The sequence below is a fragment of the Tachypleus tridentatus genome, chromosome 6, assembly GCF_004210375.1.
Source record: "Tachypleus tridentatus isolate NWPU-2018 chromosome 6, ASM421037v1, whole genome shotgun sequence".
In the NCBI taxonomy this organism is placed as follows: domain Eukaryota; kingdom Metazoa; phylum Arthropoda; class Merostomata; order Xiphosura; family Limulidae; genus Tachypleus; species Tachypleus tridentatus.
This window is the reverse complement of record NC_134830.1, coordinates 84,650,336-84,674,671: the sequence shown is the minus strand read 5'-3', so window position 1 is coordinate 84,674,671 and position 24,336 is coordinate 84,650,336. Positions and strand designations below refer to the sequence as shown.

General features: G+C 31.5%; 1 protein-coding gene across 6 annotated transcripts in view; it reads left to right on the top strand.

Moving 5' to 3' along the window:
• Cad99C (cadherin 99C) overlaps positions 1-24,336 on the top strand; it is a 243,147-nt gene that overhangs the window by 43,700 nt on the left and 175,111 nt on the right. For 4 of the 6 annotated variants that reach the window (XR_013029256.1, XM_076505837.1, XM_076505839.1 and 1 more), the window contains 3 exons: positions 3,144-3,257; positions 10,644-10,811; positions 16,834-16,921. Coding sequence is in view for 4 of the 6 variants with exons in the window: in XM_076505837.1 (XP_076361952.1) it covers positions 3,144-3,257; positions 10,644-10,811; positions 16,834-16,921 (370 nt within the window). In the remaining 2 variants the exon portion in view is untranslated. Of the gene's footprint in view, positions 1-3,143; positions 3,258-9,185; positions 9,384-10,643; positions 10,812-16,833; positions 16,922-16,983; positions 17,616-24,336 lie in introns of those variants that run through there. The other 2 variants (XM_076505840.1, XM_076505841.1) reach the window with 2 other exon arrangements.

Sequence of the window (24,336 nt, the reverse complement as noted above, 5' to 3'; positions counted from 1 at the left end):
TTGGAGAAACAAGTAGAAAAATGGAAACCAGATTCAAAGAACATAAAAAGTCACCTTCACACGTTTTCGAACACTGCAAGTCAAATAAACTCAACATAACCATAGAAAACACTCAAATACTAAATAAAGAAACAAACATAAACAAACGCAAAATTAAAGAAGCCTTACTTATACAACAACTTAAACCCAAAATAAACCAATATAAAGGAACGCCATTATACCTATATTAATATAACAAAATAAATAAAATTGTATATTCAAACATCTAACACTGCCCCTTACATTCCGACACTAAGTTACACAACCCCTTCCAAACATGTGGTCAGCTTCCGGTCAGTTACCTCTTTCTTTGTGAACCTGACGATGACCGAAGAAGGTCGAAACGTTGTTCGCTCTTTTATGTGAAATATTTTCTCAACCCAAACGAGCCGTTTTTGCATATATATTTCTCGACATCACTGGCACTAAAATATTGCTAATATTATATCAAAAGAGTTAATTTCTGTCACATACACTCGTTTTATAAACATGCTTTTGTGGTAGATGACTATATCTTACGATTTAGTAATTTTTGTAATAGATGAGTAATTCAACTATCATGAAAACTTTGTAAAGTTGTATATTACATATTTGTGACTTAACTTATGCCACATTGAGCTATCTGCAGCGTTTGGAAAGCATAAAAAAACACTTGTGGTTAGCACATTAAAAACATTCTGAGTATTTCTTGATGACGAGAAACCCACCAGAAATAAAAATTTATCTCAGAACGGCTGGTATGATTATTAACACTTTTATTGATAAGGAGATAACAACGTTTAGACCTTCCTAGGTCATCTTCGGGTTAAGAAAAAGTTTGAATGTGACCGTTGACGGACACGTGTCTTAGGGACGAGAGTATAAACGGGTACGGGATTGTAGGGGCGTTGCAGGTGGATGTTAGGTTATTAATTAGTTTGTGCATTCTGTGTATTTCTTTATAAAAGTAACATCCTAGCTTGGTAATAGAGGTCGTTATATACACTGAACCTCAAAAATATGCACTTAATTTGCTCCAGAAATATTCCCCCACACACACACACAGCAAATAGATGTATCATCCTTTAGGTGCATATAGTACTGTGTGCATGTATGCAACTTAAACTGATTTAAGAATTTTAATCTAACTGCGACCTCAATCTGAGAATGAATATTAGAATTGAAAATATTTTTACTATCTATTGAGAATATTAAAAATTTGCATACAGTTCAATATTAAATATATCAAAATTTTGAACAAATACTTTGTTTTTGATTGTTAGGTATCATGATTTATGTCGGATGAGTCTCCGAATGTTACGTATTAAAATTTGCAATAGCCTGATATTTAAACTTTAAGTTAGAAGTTAATTGAATGGTAATATGTATCAAATTTATATTTGCCAACAAGGTTCATACACACAATTTTCTTTCTCAACACAAATACATTTTAATATACAAACAGCAACACAATTTATTTATAAAAGTTTTACCAACTTGCAAACAATATTAAGTCCTCTATCCGGTTTAGAACTGAATACTTTATCGACGGTTCACGAGGAGTGAAGTACTTTTATGTTGTTACACAGGTACACTTCACTTGACCGGGAGCTAGCTAGCTAGCTTCTTCACACGTGAGATTTTTCCCGACGAAAATGTTACATATTTTCGTACAAATATTAACGCCCAAAGTTAATTCACTGAAGTTAAACAGTTTTTTATATTCGAAATCTCCAAACGTTGCTGGTCAAATATCTGTAGTTTTCCGATTAATGAGCGTTTATCATATTTATAGCTTTCGAAGTTTATAATGTACTAACTATTGCAAACGAACAATATACGAGGGCTGTTCAAAAAATACGCGGACTGACTTCATAAAACAAAATGTACTTTATTTAGAAGTTACAGGTCTGGGACTCCTTCAAAGTACTCTCCTCCCCAACGCACACACTTATCCCAACGGTGTTTCCACTTGTTGAAACAGTCCTGGTACGCTTCTTTTGTAATGTCTTCCAGCTCCTTCGTCGCATTTGCCTTAATCTCGGGAATCGTCTCAAATCTTCTTCCTTTCAAGGGTCTTTTGAGTTTGGGGAACAAGAAAAGATCGCAAGGAACAAGGTCAGGTGAGTAGGGGGGTGGGGAAGAACAGTGATCGAGTGTTTGGCCAAAAACTCACGAGTTCTGAGGGCTGAATTTCGCAGCAACGCAGTGCATCTTCAATTTTTCGGTCAAAACCTCGTAACAAGATCCAACTGATATCCCACACTCTTCAGCAAGCTCCCCTGACAGTCAGACGTCTATTTGCCCGCACGACGGTGTTGAGTTTATTGATGTGTGGGTCGTCAGTTGACGTGGAAGGACGTCCAGGACGCTCATCATCTTCAATGGACTGTCGACCATCCTTAAAACGTTTATGTTACTTGAAACATGCCGTACGCTTCATAGCAACATCACCGTAAGTCGTGTTAAGCATAGCAAAAGTTTCAGTCGCAGATTTTCCAAATTTAATACAAAATTTCACAGCAAGTCGTTGCTCCTTCAGGTCATTCATTCTGAAATCCGCCAAACGAAAAAATCGCACTTCACTTAAAACCGCGTAGCTAATACACAAATGAAGATATCTGCAATCGGGAAATGGCGTCGTAATCAGCTGATCTGTGCGAACCTAGCGACACCAAGCGGATTCCCCTGGAGCCGCGCAATTCAAACAGTCCGCGTATTTTTTGAACAGCCCTCGTAAACTGTCTCTCCTCGTGTTGCGGTGGCTACTTTTTATAATTATTAGGCGAGATTTTTGAAATTTCTGTTGGCAATAATACAGACGTTCACGAGTATTTTACAATCATATTGTGCATTGTTGATTCTTATGTTTGAGAATTTTCTATATGTATATAGATTAGGCGGGAATTTCACGATACACGTTTAATAATATATGTTACATGCATTTCTAAACATATATTAAACTACAATAAACATAGATATTAAAATAAATGTACAATAGTAAATCCGCCACAAGTTTCACACGATAGAAATTAAGTTATACATATTTGTATGTAATTATTTGAAAAGTATTTTTTGTATTTTTAGAGAATATCAATACATTGTTTATACTTTTCCTTTGTTAGAATGATGGGTACAAATACTTTACAATCAGCCTACCTTATCAAGGGTTAGTGACAGTTAACAAACCACTGGATTATGAGAAGACTAACTTTTATAATTTGATTATTCATGCAAGGGTATGTATTATTTTTATATACATTTGCATAACTTAAAGTAGGTTGTTAATTTAATGTTTCATGTAGTACTTTCATAGGAAAATATTATATAGCAATTATTTTAATTATTCTTAAGAGCACAAAGATAATTTATTAATAAAAACACTATATATTCTATCTTATCTAGGTTTAAATATTTTCGTTATTTTAAATTGTGCAAAATGTCTTTTTTAATTTTTGTTATATAACACTATATTCATTTAATATCTCTTATAGTGATTGTGTATAAATATCCTATTCATTCAACACGGCTTTTTTTGGCAGACTGTTCTAAAGCAAATGTAAGTGCAAAAGTTTAGGAGTCAAATGAAATGTAAAAGGCTCAAGGTATATTTAACTGATGAAAGCGAGTAAATTGCACCATAGATGCATTCATTATAGTCAGTCCATGGTTCACCTCAGGACCCTGGAAGCTGCTGGATTCTGGATTAAATTTTATGCATTCTCCTGCTTTTTATGAGAGTAAATTTCATAATTTTGAGGAAGTTTTACTGGGACAGGTTGGAAAGGGGGATGCTAAGGGCCCTGTTTTCTATGTCACTATAAATTATTATTTAATAGTATGACACTAATACAGAAATGAAGTGTAATAATATGCTGTTTTTTTATTAAAAGAGATGAATAAATGTGAAAATAATGGATAACTACACTGCAGACTTCTTGGTAAAACTGTTTTGCAGGAAACATACTGGAAACCTCAGAAATTTTATAAACTCAGTTAAGACCTTGTCAAATGATGTCATCCAGTTACAAGGCTGTCTAATATTATTTTAGGAAAGTCAAGATAAATGAGACATAAGACACGAACTTTCCCATTAAATTGTAATAACCTTTTCAGTTCTAAATAAACTCTAGAAATATTATTTATCTGTGCTTTGTGACCCATCCTGGGTTTTAAAATATATCAAGAAAAAATTAATTTTCTTAACACTATTTTAGTGACTGAATGTGAAAAATATTACCAAAGGCAAATTCTTTCCATTCCAATAATTATTCTAGAATATACTTTTAAGAATTGTGATAAGTAAAACTCTGGGTTTTCAACTATTCTTTAACAATTCATTTCATGACAGGTTTAGATCATAATGTGCATACTGACATACTCTGTACTGTGTAAACAAAAAGTATATAAATAACTTATTTACAGTAATTTCTGAACACACAGTAAAACGCTAATTGCTTCTTAAGTTAGGGTATAAGCACCACACAAATAAAAAAAAAAAGTATAAGGTTGAGTAGTTTCAGCAAATCTGCTGTACACATCACCACATAACCAATCTACATCTCATATATCTTGCTTGAGTTTATAATGTCCTAACTGTTAAAACTATGTTCACCCGCATACCACTAGTACTTCTTTAGTAACAAAATATGATAAATATACTAATTACACCAAAGGAATAACAATAGGTAAGAAGATAAATGCAACTCTAGGTAAGTGCATGATTATAACATGTACTGATTTAGTTAAAGTAGGAAAAAAATATCACATTGTAAATCTCAGTTTGTCAGATGGCAGCCTCCCAGTGATACACAGGTATGTCTGTGAGCTCACATCACTAAAAACTGGGTTTCATACATATGGTGGCAGAGAACAGATAATCCATTGTGTAGCTTTCTGATTGATTATTTAGAATTAAGCATTTGTATCATAAACATAAAACTTTCTGGCTTATTTATTTCTTTATGTATTGTTGGCACTAATAAAATTGAGTACAGTGGAGTGCATTTCAACTAATCTAATACATTTCACATTAAGTTGTGTCAGCCTAGGACAACACTGATATGTTGTGAAAACTTTACTAATATTACAATAATTACTCCAAGGCCCAAAATAAACTTTCACAAAGGAAACAAAGGATTGAAATGGTACAAAGTATATCAGTTTCTCTTTTTCTCAAACCGTTGCTATGTTATGGTTATATTTACTTTGAAATATCTTTAATAACACTAGAAAAGCATTTATATTCTTAACAAAATACTAAAACATGCCAATAATTCAAACTATAATATATATTAAAAAAATACAAAAGTGATAAAGTAAAGAAATTGGACTTTCAAAATAAATCACCTAAAAAAACTAATAAAGCTAGTGATTGAAATAAGTAATAAAAATTATCTAAAATATAAAACTAAGTTTACATAGCAAAGAAAGGAGTACACATTTTTAAGGTAACAAATGAAGGTTATTTTACCATGTTTACAAAAAGCTAAAACAAATGGCTAAAACAACACATTTTGAAAAAGATTTTATTTCTATTGTACTTCTTTGACTGGTGTTTGGGAAGGATGCGTACCTAAGTGAAAGTACTTTAAAAGTGCTCAAGAGAATGATCACCTTTGTTGCAGTGCTACTCTACAGGTTTATCTTTCTTTGATCAAGTTGCTATGTAAATATTCTCGTTTGCGCTCAGCAGAGTAGAGGCTGGTTTTTCCAATGCATATTTGGTCACAATTGTTACAAATAATTTAATACATTAAACATTTAAAAATACAGCTGAAAGGGCTATTCACAGAATACAGTGATATAAGGCCCATAAGAGATGTTCTATGATTAACGTATGGGCAAGTATTGCATCTATTTCCCTGAAAATTGTACGCACCAACTTGAGTATCAAATGATAATTGTATGTTGCACAGATGGTAACTTAGCACGGAAGAGAAAATCTTTGATGTTGATGCTTCGTGTGTAATAAATCAGAGGTTTGTAATGAGGCATGTAGCCGATGGACAGCAATGGTACTGTCCTGCATTATGTTGTAGAAGATGTGCAGCAAAATGTGTGTCATTTGTTTGTTGAATGGGTGAAATGTAAGTATAAGGGGAGTGTGTTAATAATCGGTTGAAGTAGGAGTGTATTAGTTGAAGCGACGAGAGCGCTAGTCTTTGGAAGTTTTAAATTCTTAGGAGAAAATGTTTACCATAACTTGACGAGAAGTAGAAGGTGTGTACCATGACTTGATGAGAAGTAGAAGGTGTGTACCATGACTTGATGAGAAGTAGAAGGTGTGTATCAGTGTAAAGATTTAATGGACTGAAGAAAAAGATCAAGTTGATGATTAGTGCATGTAGCTATACTGAAAATATCATCAATACATATATCCACAGTATAAGTCAGGAAGGCCAACTGCGTAGTTGAGAAATATACAATCTTCAATGTAACCAAAATTAGTCAAGGAGGTACCCATTTGGTTTCCACAGCTACACCCTTTTTTTATAGAATTTATTGTCAAAATAAATTAGCATTTAACGATAAAACTAGTTCAGCTAATCTGATTAGGATTTTAGTAGGTTGGTATGAGGTATCCCTTTTTCGAAGGTAGTGTTTTAAGATATTTCATTCATATTCATTTGGAATGGGGTATGTAATAACATTATGTCAAGTTTGACTGAAATAATATAGTGATTTTGAGTTACAATTCGCAGTTTTTCTTTTTTAAAATAGCGTTGGTGTCTTGGAAGTAAGCAGGGCGTTGAGGAACTAAGGGAGTTAGGATGGAATCAAGGTGACTAGAGATTAAATTAGTAGGAGAGCTGTATGTTGAACATATGGATCTACCAGATTGGTCTAGTTTGTGTATTTAAAAAACAAAAGATGTAATACAGAAAACATAGGGTATTTAAAATTAAATTCTTAATTTCTATAGTAGCACAGACATTCTGCCCATATTCATCAAAAGGATTATCACGGATAACATAGGATTATTGGTCTGATAGTTGTTAGAAATCTTTCTGAAAATAAAGTTCTTCCTTTCAAACAACTACTGCTCTTCGTTTGTCAGCTTGTTTTATTACAGTGTAGTTACAGAAAAAAATAATGTAAAGCTGTTTGTTCGGTTTTGGTGAGGTTTCAAACACACGTCAATTGTAAATTCGACACTTTTTTTATGTAGTAATCAAGAGGAAGAAATTTCCAAACTGGGGGTGTCCACATGTTGGCTTGCTACTGAACCTGAAAAAGAAATATCTAACTAGAGTTATTAGGTGGCATAGGTATTTCCCGTCTTCATTGATCTGTGGTCGAAATGTAGAAACACGTTTGAAAACGCTAAGGACGAAAAAAAACCGTTCAATTTAGTGTTCTATTTATGTACTGAACCCATTTATGTTTCTTAATAGGAAAAATATTCAGGCCTTTTTTTTTAGAATAGCGATTTTCGTTAGGTACGGGGCATTTTGACTACAGAAGTACCCTCTAGTGGCACACTGGTATGTCTGTAGACTTATACTGCTAAAAACCGGGTTTCGATGTCCGTGGTGGGCAGAGCACAGATAGCTTTTTGTGTAATTGTGCATAATAACAATCAAACAAATAATCACAGAAGTAGGTAATATGTTCACTGTCAGATCATCACACCGAATGTATGATGTATTTTACGTTTTGAGGAGGATGATAATCTCTCATCCTATATACGGAGTTATGATTTGTGAGTTTACTGGATTTTAAATTATTTAATGCGTTGTAATATAACGAATTCAATACATGGGCTGTGTTGTGAATATTACTGTAATAGTTTGATCAAATATTCTTACAGTCGACAACGATAACAAAACAGTTTAAATGAAAGTCTTTCTTTCGGAACACGTCTTTAATGTATCACTTACAACACCAGTTGAGTATTTCTTCAGACTTTTGTTTGTTATAGTTTTATCCTGTGAAAAAAGTAGTTCAATTTAAATTCACTATTGCGAAGAATGAAACTTATAGTTGAATAAATATGAAGAAAAGACATGCTGCACCACTTCCACATCATAATGCAGGACAGTACCATCGCTGTCCGTCGGCTACATACTCCCTTACAAACCTTTAATTTATTACACACGAAGCATCAACATCAAAAATTTTCTCTTCCATGTTAAGTTACCTTCTGTGCAACATACAATTATCATCTGATACTCAAGTTGATACGTACAATTTTCAGGGAAGTAGATGCAACACTTGCCCTTACATTGATCATAGAACATCTGTTATGGGCTTTAAATCAGTGTATTTTGTAAATAGGAATTTCATTTATACATCTAAATGTTTGAGTTGTTAAATTATTTATAACAGTTGTGACGAAATGGTAAATATAAGAAACCAGCCTATACACGCAGAGCGCACACAAGAATATTTACATAGCAACTTGATTAAAGGTCAAGATAAACCTGTAGCGTAGCACTGCAACAAAGCTGATCATTCACTTGACCACTTTAAAGTCCCTTCCCTGCCGGCCTGGCATGGCCGAGCGCGTAAGGCGTGCGACCCGTGATACGAGGGTCGCGGGTTCGCGCCCGCATCGCGCTAAACATGCTCGCCCTCCCAGCCGTGGGGGCGTTATAATGTTACGGTCAATCCCACTATTCGTTGGTAAAAGAGTAGCCCAAGAGTTGGCGGTGGGTGGTGATTACTAGCTGCCTTCCCTCTAGTCTTACACTGCTAAATTAGGGACGGCTAGCACAGATAGCTCTCGAGTAGCTTTGTGCGAAATTCCAAAACAAACAAACAAACAAACAAAACAAGCCTTCCCTGCGATATGCCCACAACACCAATCGAAGAACTATAATCGAAAAAATCGTTTTGAATGAATGTTAACTAACGGTTCAGCTTTTTATTTAAAAAAATAATATTCATTCATTACCTTAAATAGTCTTTAAGTTATCTGTTTCTTTATTTTATACTTTTTTATTTTTGTAGTAAGGCAAAAAGCTACAGAAAGGACTATCTATGCTCTGCCCACCTCGGGTATATAAACCCTTTTTCTAGCGTTTGTAAGCCCGCAAATTTCGTTGTGCCACTTGAGGGCAAAGTATTTTTATATTTTAGATAATTTCTACTACTTGAAAAAAACAACGAGCTTTGCTGATGTGAAATCGCAATTTTTGCATGTTTTTCCGCATAGACCTAACCAACAAACGCTCGTGACAAAAATGATAAAGATCCATCAACAGATGTTGAATTAGTGGTAAAAACGCCCTACTAAACTGCAAATTTGTATGTACACTTTCGGGGGACTTAAAGAAGCTCCATACCAACTTTTGTGAACATCCATCCACACACTACAAAGTTGTTACACGGACAAACAACAGGCTGAACTATTAAATATTGTACGTATTCTCGCGGCTCTACGTCGCGTTACATTTTGTTGTAGTGTATTGTTTCTTTGTTTGTTTTGTTTTATTTCGCACAAACCTACTTGAGGGCTATCTGTGCTAGCCGTCCCTAATTTAGCAGTGTAAGACTAGAGGGAAGGCAGCTAGTCATCACCACTCACTGCCAACTCTTGGGTTACTCTTTTACCAACGAATAGTGGGATTGACCGTCACATTATAACGCCCCCACGGCTGAAAGGGCGAGCATGTTTGGCGCGACGGGGATGCGAACCCGCGATCCTCAGATTACGAGTCGCACGCCTTAACACGCTTGGCCATGCCGGACCTTGTTTCTTTTCAAGAAGTTTCTCTGTTTGTCATCCATGTACTATCTTGTTTCTGACTTGGAGAAGGGTATTTACTTGAAACTTTACCAAGAAAATAAAATACAAACATAGTTGTTTTTAGATGTTTTATTTTAAAAATTTAATTTCTAAAATGCATAAAATACAGTAAAAATGTTGAGTGGTATATCAATTTCGTTTTCAGAGAATTTTAATCACAAATTTATCTTGAAAAGGTTTGTGTGTGTATTGTTTGAGTTATTTGAAATAACATCCTTAAAAATAGTTCATTGAATTTTAGTTAGTGTACTTCTTGTAATGGACATTCCATTAAAGAAATAGTAATTTTTGTTGTTATGCTAAGTATATGTTAAATATTACACCTGACTGTTCTGTGATTATTTTAAAAGATAATTTTGAGATCTCTGAAGGATATCTTAATTTCTTTGTTTTTTAATTAAGTAAAATAAATTCCTTACCCGTATTGTAAAGTACAACATATTAATTTTATTTGAGAGAAGTTTAGAAAGTAAACCTGTGTATCAGGAATGGCACACATCTGTCTTTTTGTTTTCATCAGTATTATCTGTTTTATTTCTGACATTGAACAACTAGAGGTGATAAATAGACTATATTTAGATTAAATGGATGAAAACAATAATGTTAACAATAATTTGTTTTATCATATTCTGTATATGTGCCTTTGTAATATAGACATGATGTCAAACTGATAAAAGCCAAAGCTTTGAATTGTAAATGTTTTACAGTTTAAATTCAACACTTTGGTTAATAATTAAGATCTGGAAGTGAATTTGAGATAAGTGTTTTACATAGTATTATTAAAGCAAAAACTTAAAGGCCATATTCTATTGCTATATAATATCTTTACATATTTTTAGAAATAGGCAATATAAATCTTATGATTCCACAGGATAAAGCTACCAACTCTGGACAACATTTCTCTGCTACCACTACCTTAACTATTTATGTGGAAGATGGAGATGATTTAGATCCGTCATTTGTGTATGAAGGTTGTGCGTTAGTTGATAAAGTTTGTGTTAATGTGGATTATGAGGCAGATATCATGAGTGGAGCTTTGGTAAGAATTTGTATGTTGCTATAAATATGGAATGCTACAAATTTAAGAAGTATAATTTTACCAGGCTAACTAAAGACCTTTTGTTTTCCCCCTCCATTTCTTTCCTAGTTCTTAGGATTACCATAACATATGTGACTTAGCTGTAAGTTTTGTCTACTTTTGTATAAGTAAACATATTCCCTAATAACATTAATTCTGTCTCTCTTTTAATTATTAACAATTGAATTGTAAAGTGTTTAATGTGTGTTAATGGATGTTTTTAATAGGCATTCTTTTTAAAAACAAAGTCTGAACTAAACTAAATTACGTCTTGTAATTTAGATAAAAGCGTGAAAAGTTATTTTAGAAGATTAAGTAAGTTAGATCCAGGGTTAACACATTATTTTGAAATACTTGATACATATTAGATTTATTGAATTATATACATACACATATATAATTACATACTTTTTACTAAGGTTGATGGTACTTCTACAAGCAGCTGATGTTATCATTACAAGATCTATTAGTGGATGGTTTTACAGGGCATATTGCATTCAATATGATATCAATGTGTAGATTTCAGTATATGTTCTAAGTAAAACTAATATTTAAACCAGATAACTAATTTATTCTCTTATGCACACATACTATCATTATCTGATACATTATCTTCCATAAAACATCATTAATTCATTATTTCTGTATCTAATCATACTTTTTTTTTTACATTTCCTGATATTTTTTCATTTCTCAAAGTTCCTCAAAAGAACTTATTTTCACATTTAGCTTTAGAAGTGGGTAGAGTTTAAATGATCTACGTAAATAACAATTATTGTTGTTACCTCTTTATATAGAGGTAGTTTTGTTTGCACTAACTGCATATAGTTTATATGTTTACTTGGTCTCTTTCAGCCTATTCCTAACAAGAAGAGTCAAGCATTTGATATTTAAGACCAATGTCTTTTTTTTTTTTTAATTTGGTTTTAGAAAATATAAGGGCAAGATGTAAAGTTTAGAAAGCTTTTGACCTTTTGTATTTGATAAAACGGATATTACTTTCATTTCAATGTAGAACACTTTAACCGATGCACAGTTTTACTAAAAGAAGAGGGTAATCAACATATCAGAAAGAATATTGAAACAAATGTTGAACATGTTAATTATAATATTTTACTACTTACATATTTACATTATATTTAATATTGAAAATAGAGTTCAAACTCTACAAAGTCATATTTTCTATATAAATTAAAAAACAGTAGATTAAAAGTTTGATATTCACCATACTTAACTGAAGTTTTTATATGTCACTGTATTTAAAATTTAGTAAAAAGTTATTTCACTTTACAGGGCGATACAAAACACTAAATGAGTATTCACGAAATTCTATTTCTCAGTATCTGATAGGATATTTCAGTTGGCATATAATTCTTGTGAACTCTCTACACTATTTTATGCCTGACATACAACTATTGGTCAACAGTTCAGACTGTGGCATTTAGTTTAGAATAATTTCAAATTGAGAGATCAATTCACTTCTACTTTTAATATCGAAGACATTTAAAAATTACATCAATATGTGAAATGTATGATATTTATTACTTCATTATACAATACAATGAATTATGTAAAGAAAAACTGATTCAATTCTACTTTTAATATCTACTTAAACATATGAAATGTATGAGATTTCATTGTCCACTTGAATGGTAATATTTGGTCACAACTTCATTCTAATTATTACTATTTTAAATATCTCATGGTGTTTTGAAACTGACAAATATTTTGAAATATCATTGCTGTATATTACACAAAGTTTCCAAATGCTGTATGTTGAGGTTATTTACAATAAAACGACAAAGATCAATTCTGATTGATCTAGCAGCAGAGATGGGTTTATTTTGTGACACTTTTTTTAAAAAATCAGTACAGGACAAAGGTTTTGTTTGCATAAACATTTCCATTAGGTTTTATTACACTGACATTCAGTTTCGTAACAATTACACACAGAATGTAGTAAATGCCTTAATTTTATTGGGGTGCACGAATCATCATGTTCGCATCCTCTTCTTCAAAAAAACATTGTGTCATGTATTATCTTATAAACTAAACAATAGTGTTTTTTAATGCTATATCCTGGTAGGTTTTGGTTTCTTTTTATTTTCAAAATTATTCTTCATTTTCTGTACTTCTGGTTTGTTGGTTGTCATTTAATTGTAAAGGTCTTTGTTGTAAGTCGTTTTCTTCATTTTTACATATTGATTTGATTATTATCATATTGACTTACAATCAGATAAGACCCTCTTTATTTTATCAAATTCAGAATGGCAGAATCAACATGCACAGGTTGCTCATTTTCATACTTATTCAAACCTATACTTAATAATAAACAAAGTAAGATAATTAGCTTTAGTCGACTCTTATTAACATATACCCTGATTAAATGTACCCTGTTTTACAAGTACTGAATGAAGACCAATATGAAATAGACAACCTTAGTCAAATTCATAATTCTTGTAACATGTTAAATGATGATAAATATGCTTGGTTATATTTAAAACCTGCAATTGACAAGACTGAATAAATTTATTGTTTAATCTATGTTTAATGAAAGAGTAACATAATTAAATTTAATTAAATCAGTTTATAAAAGCATTCCTATGATTCCACACATACATTATATGAGAAATCCACCAACGTGACTAGATTTATTTCTCTAAAGTCTTGCACTTTACACAGTGATAAAGAAAGTTAACTGTACCTTTTTGAAGTTCAGTATTTGATGGCACATTGGGAAATTATTTTTTGTTTTTGATCTAGAACTCTCATGTTTGTCATTTAGAACTACTATTGTTTACATATATAACTCACAGTATCTATACATAGTTTTACTCCTTCAAAGTGTAATGGAGTTTTAGTTCTTACATTTGAAACATCGATGAAGTTGTTACAAAATTGACAAATTTAGTAAAGTTCAGTGTAGTAGCAGAAATAAGTTAGTCATAAGTTATTATTGTATGGTTAACCTTAAATTATAGTTACCTATATTCTAATATTAAAGAATAAATGGTGAGTAGTGGAGAGGTAAGAATATTATTGATGTTTAAAGTCGTTTTGGGATCATTAATAAAAAAACAACAATCATTTAATGATAGACATGCATACAATGTTGAACATATTGTCACTGGAGCATAATTTCTGTCTATGAAAAGAATAACAATTTTAGGGGACTCAATGTTTGACAACAGCCTCAAGTTGTTATGCTGAGACTGTCCAGGTAAAAGTTACAGACAGATACTGAGATAACCAGAGTTTCCCCTTGTGCTAAAGGTAGGATGACTTTCTTATGTTACAAGAATTCCCAAATTCGAGCAATAAGTCTGTTACTGATGCTGGATGAGACCTTTCACCAGTACCAAACAGTTTATTTTCATAATAAATTATAGTGTTAAAATAAATATCAAAATGAGAAGTCTGTGCACATAGATATTGCTATTCTAAATTGGATAAAATGTAGAAGACTATCAGATGCAACTTCAATACCATGATAGTCAAATCAGTATGTAAACATAATAAATAGGATATTATTAACTTCTTTTGAATAAAATGAATGAATAAGAACAGAGACTTCTAACTATAAACGTCAACCAGTAAAGTAGCAGTTCAAAAACGAAGGCCCATCTTGAAAGGAAAAAGAAATGAAAAACACTAATGCTTGAACACAAATGACTAAATTTCATTATGTGTTTATCCATTAAAGCTTCATGTCAGTATGGTCTTAAACTTTTGAGCAGCAAGTATTTAGGTTAATTTCATAGAGTTCACGTTTTCCCTATTAAATGCTAAAAGGTTTTTTTTTTTTTTCATTTTCTTATTTTCATTTCTCAAAGCTCTACTCAAATAAGTGGTTGAGTCTAATAATGCAAAATGCATATTTTTTTCTTCATGTTCATTTGCCTTAAGATTTTGGTCAGCAGCGTATTTTAGCTTACAAAAAATGAAGTTAAAATAAGCTCCTTCTAAGTTTGTTTTTGAATGTCGCGCAAAGCTACTTGAGGGCTATTTGTGCTAGCTGTCCCTAATTTAGCAGTGTAAGACTAAAGGGAAGGCAGCTAATCATCACCACCCACTACCAACTCTTGAGCGACTCTTTTACCATCGACTAGTAGGATTGATCGTCACATTATAATGCCATAATGACTGAAAGGGCGAGCATTTTAGGTGTGACGGAGATTCGAGTTTGCGAGCCTTGGATCACAAGTCGATCGCCTTAACCACCTGGCCACTCCGGGCCTTTCAGGATTGGACTTTGTGATTATACCATAATCGGTCAATATTGAAGTAGAATAACAGTCTTCTCTGATATTATTTGTTTTTCTTTTTTATGTTGATTGTCATGATTTAATTATATTGGATTGGAATATTTTAATGCTGTAGACTAGGATTTATTGATCTAAAACATAGTACCTCTGCAAGAAAGCGTAGCTTAAACGTCGAGTCTAAAGATTATCATCTTTAAGGAAAATTCAAGTAAAAGGCATGAAAACTACGGAAATTGGTTCCTTGCTTTTTCCCCCAAAGTGGGACGCTTTTGTGATCAACACGATAACAGTAGATGCGTACGAAACTTCATTAGTATGAATGCACCTTCAATCACTGACCAAAAGGGTCACTTAATCAGCATTGAAAGAGACTGTAAATAAGTCAGTAAAAGGGCCCCAACCAGTTTTTAAATCAATCTAAATATAAATCATATATATATTTTATAAAATATATGAATTTTTCATTTTTGTACACATTATTTAAAAATTGGCACCTATGTAGCCCAAGTGCTGTAGAAACAAGACCTGAACCACCATCCATAGGCCCGGCTTGAAAGAGTTAATAGAGACCTGCTTTATATCTTAATTTCAAATTCCCAGCGATGGAATTATCCAGATCTCATGTACTTAATATGAATATTTGTAGCTATGCACTGTTTTGCTGTAATTATTTTTTCCTGTGATAAAAATTCATTTGAAATAATATGGCTTTGAGCATTTGCACTCTTGCTTTTTCATGGATGGATATGGACCTAGAAAAGTTTGCATATTTAGTTTTTTTTACCTTCTGTAAAACCCCAAGAAATCATTGCTCGGTACAGGTGATTTGTTTGTTTTTTAATTTGATTTTTTTATAATGAATTAATACAATTTCAATTTTGTTTGCTGCATTTTAATATATTCCATTTTACATATTGAATCAGTTTGAACTTGATGCTCATTATCACACTTCTTTTTGTTAATCTGTTTTATCATTTTCAGCTATAAGTTGTAAAAACATAGCAAAAACTGATTAAGATTTAATGGTGACCTGCAACTTGTATGCACTTCTTTCACTTTTTCTTTAAGCTTTTATATAGTAGATGAGACTATTCCTCTTTTGTGTTATAAATTTCTGGTGACTGTTGCATCGTTATTGCATCTTTATAATCTCCTGCTGGGACAGCGGTAAGTTTTCGGATTTACGACTCCAAAATCAGTGGTTCGATTCCCGTCAGTTGACACAGCACATAGCCTGATGTGGCTTTGCTGTGAGAGAAACATGCATGTATCTCTGTTTCTTTTGTAGAAGATGGAGAATCCTTGTGACCTTACACTTCTAAGTTAGCTTTAGAACTATATTTTCTAATATATTTCTTCAGGCTTATAGGATATATACAGGAAGTGCATGTACGTAACATATCGTCTAGATGAATGGCTTTTAAATTAAAAGTGATATCCATATTTCATTTTTTTGATAAATTTTTGTCTGTATAAGTATATAAAAGTCTTGTGTCTCCATTGAATTTTAAGAATTGTTTCTATCTGTTGTAACCACCTTCAGTGAAGGTAAACTAAATCCTGTATAAATGCCTAAATATATTTTATAAAATATATGAAAATTTGATTTATGTATGTATTATCAGATTAGTTAAATACAATTTCAGATTTATATATGTTGTTAGCTATGCATCTGTTAAAGGAACACCTTATATTATAAAACATTTTGTTTTTCATAGGTAGGAGTACTGAAAATAAAACCTGATAACATAAAAGCTAAGGATCAAGATTCTCTTAATGCAGAAATTCACTACAGTTTTGTCAATGGTAAGTTTATAAATATTCCAGATATTCCTAGTACAGTATTCCCTCGCTATTCACTGGGGTTACGTTCTTTACCCCCCGCGAATAGCGAAAAACCGCGAATATTGGATGCAGTTTTAAAACTTCTATGTATGAGATTATATACGGTACTAAATGCTTCCCAGACACTTTCTAAAGACACTCTTACTCATTAATACAGTAATAATGTAGTAATATTGCATGCATACATGTATTTCACTAATGTAGTAATGATAATGTAAACACATTTTAATTTTGTACTGCAACAATATTTTAATCAAAAAGAAACGTACATAGTATAGTTACCCATACTGTATTACTGTACCGTAAAGTCATTTTCTATGCGTACAACACATGTATTAGAATTGACAGAAAGTGGAACAAATTTAAAGGCAAACTTAGACAGATAAATACAGTACGCACAGTTCAGGTAATAATAATACAGTACAGTACAATTCAGTAATAATTGTTCGATAAAGACGTCAATCGATAAAACTGCTTGAGAGAGTAAATACAGAAATACCCTCGAAAAGCGCTTTTAGTCTCTATGACCTACAAAAACCCGGTTTACCGAGCATTCGTTTTTATGACGTTAGCCCGGTATACCGGCATACGATGCGATAGGGTTAAGAGCCTAACCCGCGAATATGCGGGGCCGCGAATGGGGAACCGCGAACAGGTGAGGGTATACTGTAATAACAAAATTAATGCAAAACTATCATTAACGGTATTTTCTTTAGCAATTATTTTGAGTCAGATAATGATCTGTTTTGAAATTTTAAACATAATTAATTATCTATTTCTGATTTACAAGACTGCAAGGTATTATATTACATAAAATTATTCACAAAGTACGGAAATACTGTAAAAAACAAAAAGGTACCTGTTATATTTTTACTTTGATAGTTTACTTTTGCATACCACATAAATAAGTTATTATGCTTTCTAGAATCAATCCTTCAGGACGAATGTGTATTACTACTCTTACAAACAGTTAAATCAGTATTTGTATTCTACCATTTAAATTGCTACTACAAATAGAAACAAAAACTACATCAATCGAGTAAATGAATCTTTATTTCTGCTGGAACCAAACCAATACTGCTAAATTATGGATGGCTAGCGCAGATAGCCCTCGTGTAGCTATGCACAAAATTCAAAACAAATATATATGAAAGAAAATATCTAACAAATTGATCAATATATCTTTTAAAGTATGATATATTTGTTAGTGAAAGAAGTTAAAAACGTTTTACAAAAATACTAATCAAAAGTTTAAAACTTAACAGTAAAAAAGATAAAATTAATGATTTTGAAACTAATTGGAGCATATATGAAGAGAAAGGTTTTCAAAATATTAAAAATTATGAGCATAGATAAACACATCATTAAAATTTAATTTATAAGTAATATCAATGTTGTTAAAACATTAATTTGTTTTTGTTTGTTTATGAATTTTGTAGGAAGCTACTTGAAGACTTATCTGTGCTAACCATCCTTAATTTATTAGCGATAGAATAAAGGGAAGGCAGTTAATCAACACCACTTACCACCAACTCTTGGGCTACTCTATTACCAATAAGTAGTGGAATTGACTATCATATTATAATACCCTCAGAGCTGAAAGGGTGAGCATGTTCAGTGATGGGAATTTCAATGCACAGGTTGAGTGCCATGTCAGGCCTGAAGTAAAGGGAAAGAAAATAAAGTGAATTTTAAATTCTGTGTTCTGTAACAACAGATTAAATAGAAATTAGCTTATAAGGGTACATAGTTTGTGTCATTTTGTGCAAAAATGTACTATTCTATGAAAGTGATGATAAAATCTCGCTATTTAACTAGAATAACCATTGGTAGTGTGTGCTGACTAGCTTCTTTTCCTCAATCTATTAATAAATAGAGATGGCTAATGCAAGTAGCCTTTGTGTATCTTTGCATGAATTTTCAAAATGATCATCTTCAAAGTCCCTTTCTTTGACAAATAAAAAATCATATATAAATTTGGGTAATGTTGTGAAACATTTATTTTATTAGCATTTAAACTTATGTGGATAGTCATTTACACACCTTTTGATGGCAGTTCTCAAGAAGATACGAAGTTAGCTGATAAAATTTTGTTGAAATATTTAGGATGGCTACAATTTTTATGAGTCTCATCTTGCAGAAAACATGAACCACTGAGGACTTGCATGGGCTCACTCTGTAATTGAAAGATAGTAAAATTAAGAAAAAAAAAACCTAAAATGTTTCTCTCTTCATGTAGTCAGCCAGTTTTTATTGATAAGGCACTTTCATCATTTGTGAAAATTCAACATATTGGAAGTAGTATTTTATATTTCGCAATAGGATAAGGGTTTTTCAGAGCTGAAAACATACCTCTTGTAAATAGTATAGGCTAACTTTGGACAAGTAACAGTTCTAGTAGAAACTTACATTAGAAAAATGCTGTTTGTTGTTTATAATGGTTTCATTTCACAATCCTGTATCGTATACAAATGCTTGTTGGTAAATCAACAAGTGATTCAGTCAAGTGACTACAGCATAGCAGCAAAATCAAATGACTGTATATTCCTACTATAAGATAATAGAATAGGTGAAGTTACTAAAATTATTGTAGTTGTAATGGACAATCAAAAAAATTTCTGTGTAATTTTGAGAGATCACCAGGGGTATCATTACCTCATATAAAATGCTGTTGTATTAGTGGAACTGTAACAGTAGTGTTGTGGTATAATTTCAAAATGTGTAAGCATTAAGGTTAAAGGAAGTATCTTAGGTTTGTTTTTTCATAATAGAGAGAGACTGAAATGCAATACTGCTATATATGTTTATAAACATATTGTTTTCAGTTTGTTCACATAAATTTGCTAGCTATGAAAACATTTTTACGAGAATACATCGTTTATGCAATTCAGTACTTGTACAGGGTGTTTGGAAAGTCACTGTGCAGTTTTGTAATCATATTTTATTCAGTCTATTTCAATCCAGCAACTGTTAGCAGTGTTTAGAAACAAAATAAGAAGGATCCAGGCCCATATTGATGCCAACGGGGGTCACTTTCAACATTGTTTATAATTGTCATTCATATTTACCTCCTGTATTCTATATTTAAACATGTCTGTTAATAAATATATAAGTGCACAGTGACTTTCCGAACACCCTGTATAAGCACTAATGTGATTCAAATAGTACTTTTTTGCCAATATAACGTATTCATATTTGTGGGTGGCAATGTGTGTATGTGTGGGTATATATATATATTCAGTGCTTATTATCACTAATGATAAAATAAATTTCTTTTATTTTCATGCTATAAGATGTACGTTCTGTAGATTAAAGCAGATACCTTTTACAACAGTTAAATAACACAGTAGGATAGTTATTGCTTATTTTTAGGTCATTTTATGTGAATTGTGAGATTTTGCAATAAACTGTTCCAAAGCTTTTTCAGTTTCATCCTTATCAGTAAAAAATAATGATAGTTTTTTTTTTAATTTATATAAATTCAATTTAATTGGCAGAAATATACCAATAAAGCACAATATATTTTTACACTTTGTATTACAAAACCAATGCTGACATCACATAGACCAACAAAAAATAACTTGTAAGCATTGTAACCAATTAAAAAACAACTTTTCAAGGTCACTGTCCAGTAAAACCAGCTTTTTTTTTGCCACTGTTGGTCTTTGTTGGAAGTTCTGTAGGATAGTATTAAAGATCATATTTTTGCTTTCTATAATGATGTTGTTGCTTTTCCTACTTCTCAACAATGATCCTGCAGAGTTATTTCTATGAGATTCAGTAACTTAGTGAATAGTCATGTCAGTGTTTTATTTTCCACCATCTTTTTGTACAACTCTTTACAATGTAGCTAATGTTTTCTCTACAAATTACAAGTCTATACTTAAGCAGACCAAAGGCACAATAATTTACTTCAAGTATGTTTGATGATTTTACAAGTTTGGAGTTAAAAAAGGATTGTTGTAAATCAAGATTGTTGAACTGTTGTTTTCAATTCAAAAAAGGCCATTGACTTGGAGGATTGAAAAGTTGTAAATTTTGATTTATTAACTAATATCATTTTTAAATCTTTGTTTATTATCTTGTTACTAGTACTCTTGCTATATATGCTTTTCTTTATTTGGCTTAGTTTCTTTCTTGACCATAGCCATTTTATGGAAGAAGGAATTAGTTCTGATTGTTTTGGGATATGGTTTTATGACCCTTATGAATCTTGATTTGTGAGATTTTCACCTTGTTCAAACAACATTGAAGAATTCTTTCTACATTCATTGATTTATTAGAAAGGCTAAAAAACAAAATTGGCATTTAAGTATACAACACTATCATTTGATAAAACAAAAGTGCAACACAGTAAATATATCACGCTTATATGAACGAAGAGTCAACTAAAATTATAAAGGTGAAATGTCAAAATTATTTAATATTGATTCATCATTTAATATAATAAAGCTTCTAATTATTTGATAAATACTTTTAATATGTGGAGTACCTCTATGTATTAAGTGGTATTTGAGATTTTCAAACATGTAGATTGAAGTGTTCTTCGGTGTTTTACAGTAGATTTTATGAAGTTCAAGACAAAAAAAAATTGGAAGGACATACTGCATGCTATTAACAAGAGTGATAGTTTAGCAATTTTCCACTTCCTGGACTATGGTAATCCAAACTATCAAATATTTCCAGTTGACCTTCACTTCATATATTAAATTTCAAGGCAATTGATTAAGAAATATATGAGATATAGTATCTCCAATTTTGGTTAAATTTCTTTGTGCCAAAAGTACAGAAACTTTATTTGTAATAAAAAGACACTTAGCTTTCATGGATATTTTTCAAAATTGGTACACTAATAGATCTTTACAACCTACAATTAGGTGTCAAATGTGGTCTAATATTATAAGCCACATGTATAAAGCTATTTAATGAAAATTTTTGCATGTTCCTACAAATAACCCCCTTCCCAGAGCTTTTAATCTGAAATTTTTATTACAGCTTCCCCCAAGTGTGAAGGTGGACGGTCTTTAGTTTTTGTCATTTGGATTAAAGTTTGCAGCAAAACTATAAGGTGAAAGCAGCTGCAGATACATAAGTAGTGGTTAAGGCAAATTAGATAAGCAGTTTCTAGCTCACATTTTCAAAATGATCACACAGGTGAATGGTTATTATTCATTATTCATTGCTAACTTTTAAGCACATATTTGCTAAATTCTATGAAATTCCACTGATTAAATGGCAATTTTCTCACAGCTTACAGTTTTTTTCATTAGATCACATGTTACAGGAAACAATCTTGTTATCATTGTGTTTGGATATATTGAAATAAATTTGGTTTGCTTTGAATTTCTTGCAAAACTGCATGAGGGCTATTTGCACTAGCTGTCCCTAATTTAGCAAAGGAGTAGGAAGAAAATTATGTAATTTTATTTTTATTTTAGTAGCTTATGTTTGCAAGTGATCTTCATATTCCAGCTTTTATTATTATTTCTTTTACATTTATTGTATCAATGGTCTTTGATTATATTTTATTAAGTTCTTGTACATGAAAAAAAAGTATTTAGTAATTTTGTTTTCATTGGAATCAAACAGAACATTTCACACTACAAGAAAATGCTCTAACAACTGAGCTAAAGAGTTAATCCACTAATAGTTTTAACATAACAAACTATAATATTCTTCCTCTCTCACAAATAGGACTTATCCTCAGTCTTATGAGAAGAACTCCCATATTGGTTGCCACTTTATCTATGATTATTTCCTTTCCTTAACATTGCATACATACAAAGAGAGGTTATTTGGTCCTTCATTGTTGTCCTTGTAAACCCACTCTTCATAAAGTCTCGGAGTATAACCTGTCTTTTACAAATGTTAAACTTGTGTTCTCTTGCCTTTTTGTCTTTAGATTATAGCATAAAGAAATCAGAGACCTATATGCTATTGATCTCCCAAATAATTTTGTAAATGTCACTAAAATCTCATTTCAATCTTGTCTTCTAAAGAGGAAATAAGATTGATCTTAACCTATAGCCTTGGTTAATTTAACCATTGAATATTTGGAATAATCTTCCCTGCATCCCTCTTTAGAATTCTTTTTGATAAATCAATATCCTTTCTTAGGAAAATAAAAGACTAGAACTGTGTACTGTATTCTCCAAGTAAGGAGTGGTTTGACAAAAGTAATTACTTTATTTGACTTATAATCTGTATGACTGAATATACTCTAAAATGTATTAGTTTTGCTACTAGCAACAGAGTATTTTCTCAATATCTTGAATGACCTGCCTGCCTCTGTTTCAAGATACTTTTCTCTAGTCAGTGAGTTCTAATCTATGCTAAATGTTTTATCTTCCAAATTACAATAACCCAAGTGCATTGTCTGACATTTACTATAATTAATTTGCCAAATACTTGTCCAACTAACCAGTATAACAAGTATCAATCCTATTATTTTCTTGCACTACAAGCCAGATAAGATTTTTTTTAACACAGACTACCACAAGTAAAAGGAAACAAATTATTTTAGTAATATTTCAGGTGCTATGTTTAAACATCATAGGTCATTTGAACATTTCAACACTGTGTTGACTATGTGATAGGGGAGAATAAGTAGCTGATATTAAACTTTAGGATATTTATTATTCTTGATATGGCTAGTAAAATAATTACTATTGTAATGATTCTTTGTAAAATGTTTAACTGTAAGGGTTAAACATGATCCACAGCCTGAAAATATCACAGGTCTATGAACAGCCAATTGACTAGACAGTGTAGTTGAGGATTGATAGATTTGTGTCTCTTGTGACAAAGTTTGAAAAGTTATTTTAAACTTGTATTTAGCATTCAACCATGGATTATTGATGAGAGTAATTTTTTATTAATATTAAATTCTGAATTATTTCAGTTAATATTTAATATATATAACTAAATTGTGTTGTTTTTATCCAAACATATTATACCTTATGATATTTTTATAGTAAGTTGGCTTTCTTAGGAATCTGAAATTCAAAGATAAAATGTAAGCTACAAAAGTCTGCATTGTTTTTGATTTACATTTTGAATAGAGACTGCATGAATATTTTAATGTTATCAAGCAGTAAGTTCAAGTACTAAAGGCCATATCTTACTACACAGATCATCATTCCTTTTTTTCTTAACCATTCCTTGATACGTTTCATGTATATGTATATGATTTATTATTTCTTAATTAGTATTTCTAAAATGGCCTTCATGGTAAAGTGATATGTCTACTGACTTACAATGCTAGCAACCAGGTTTAGATGCCTGTGGTAAGCAGAACACAGACAGCTCTTTTTGTAACTAAAAAAAAACAAAATTCTAAATTATCAAGTATTCTTTGTGGGTGCATTTTTGATTTC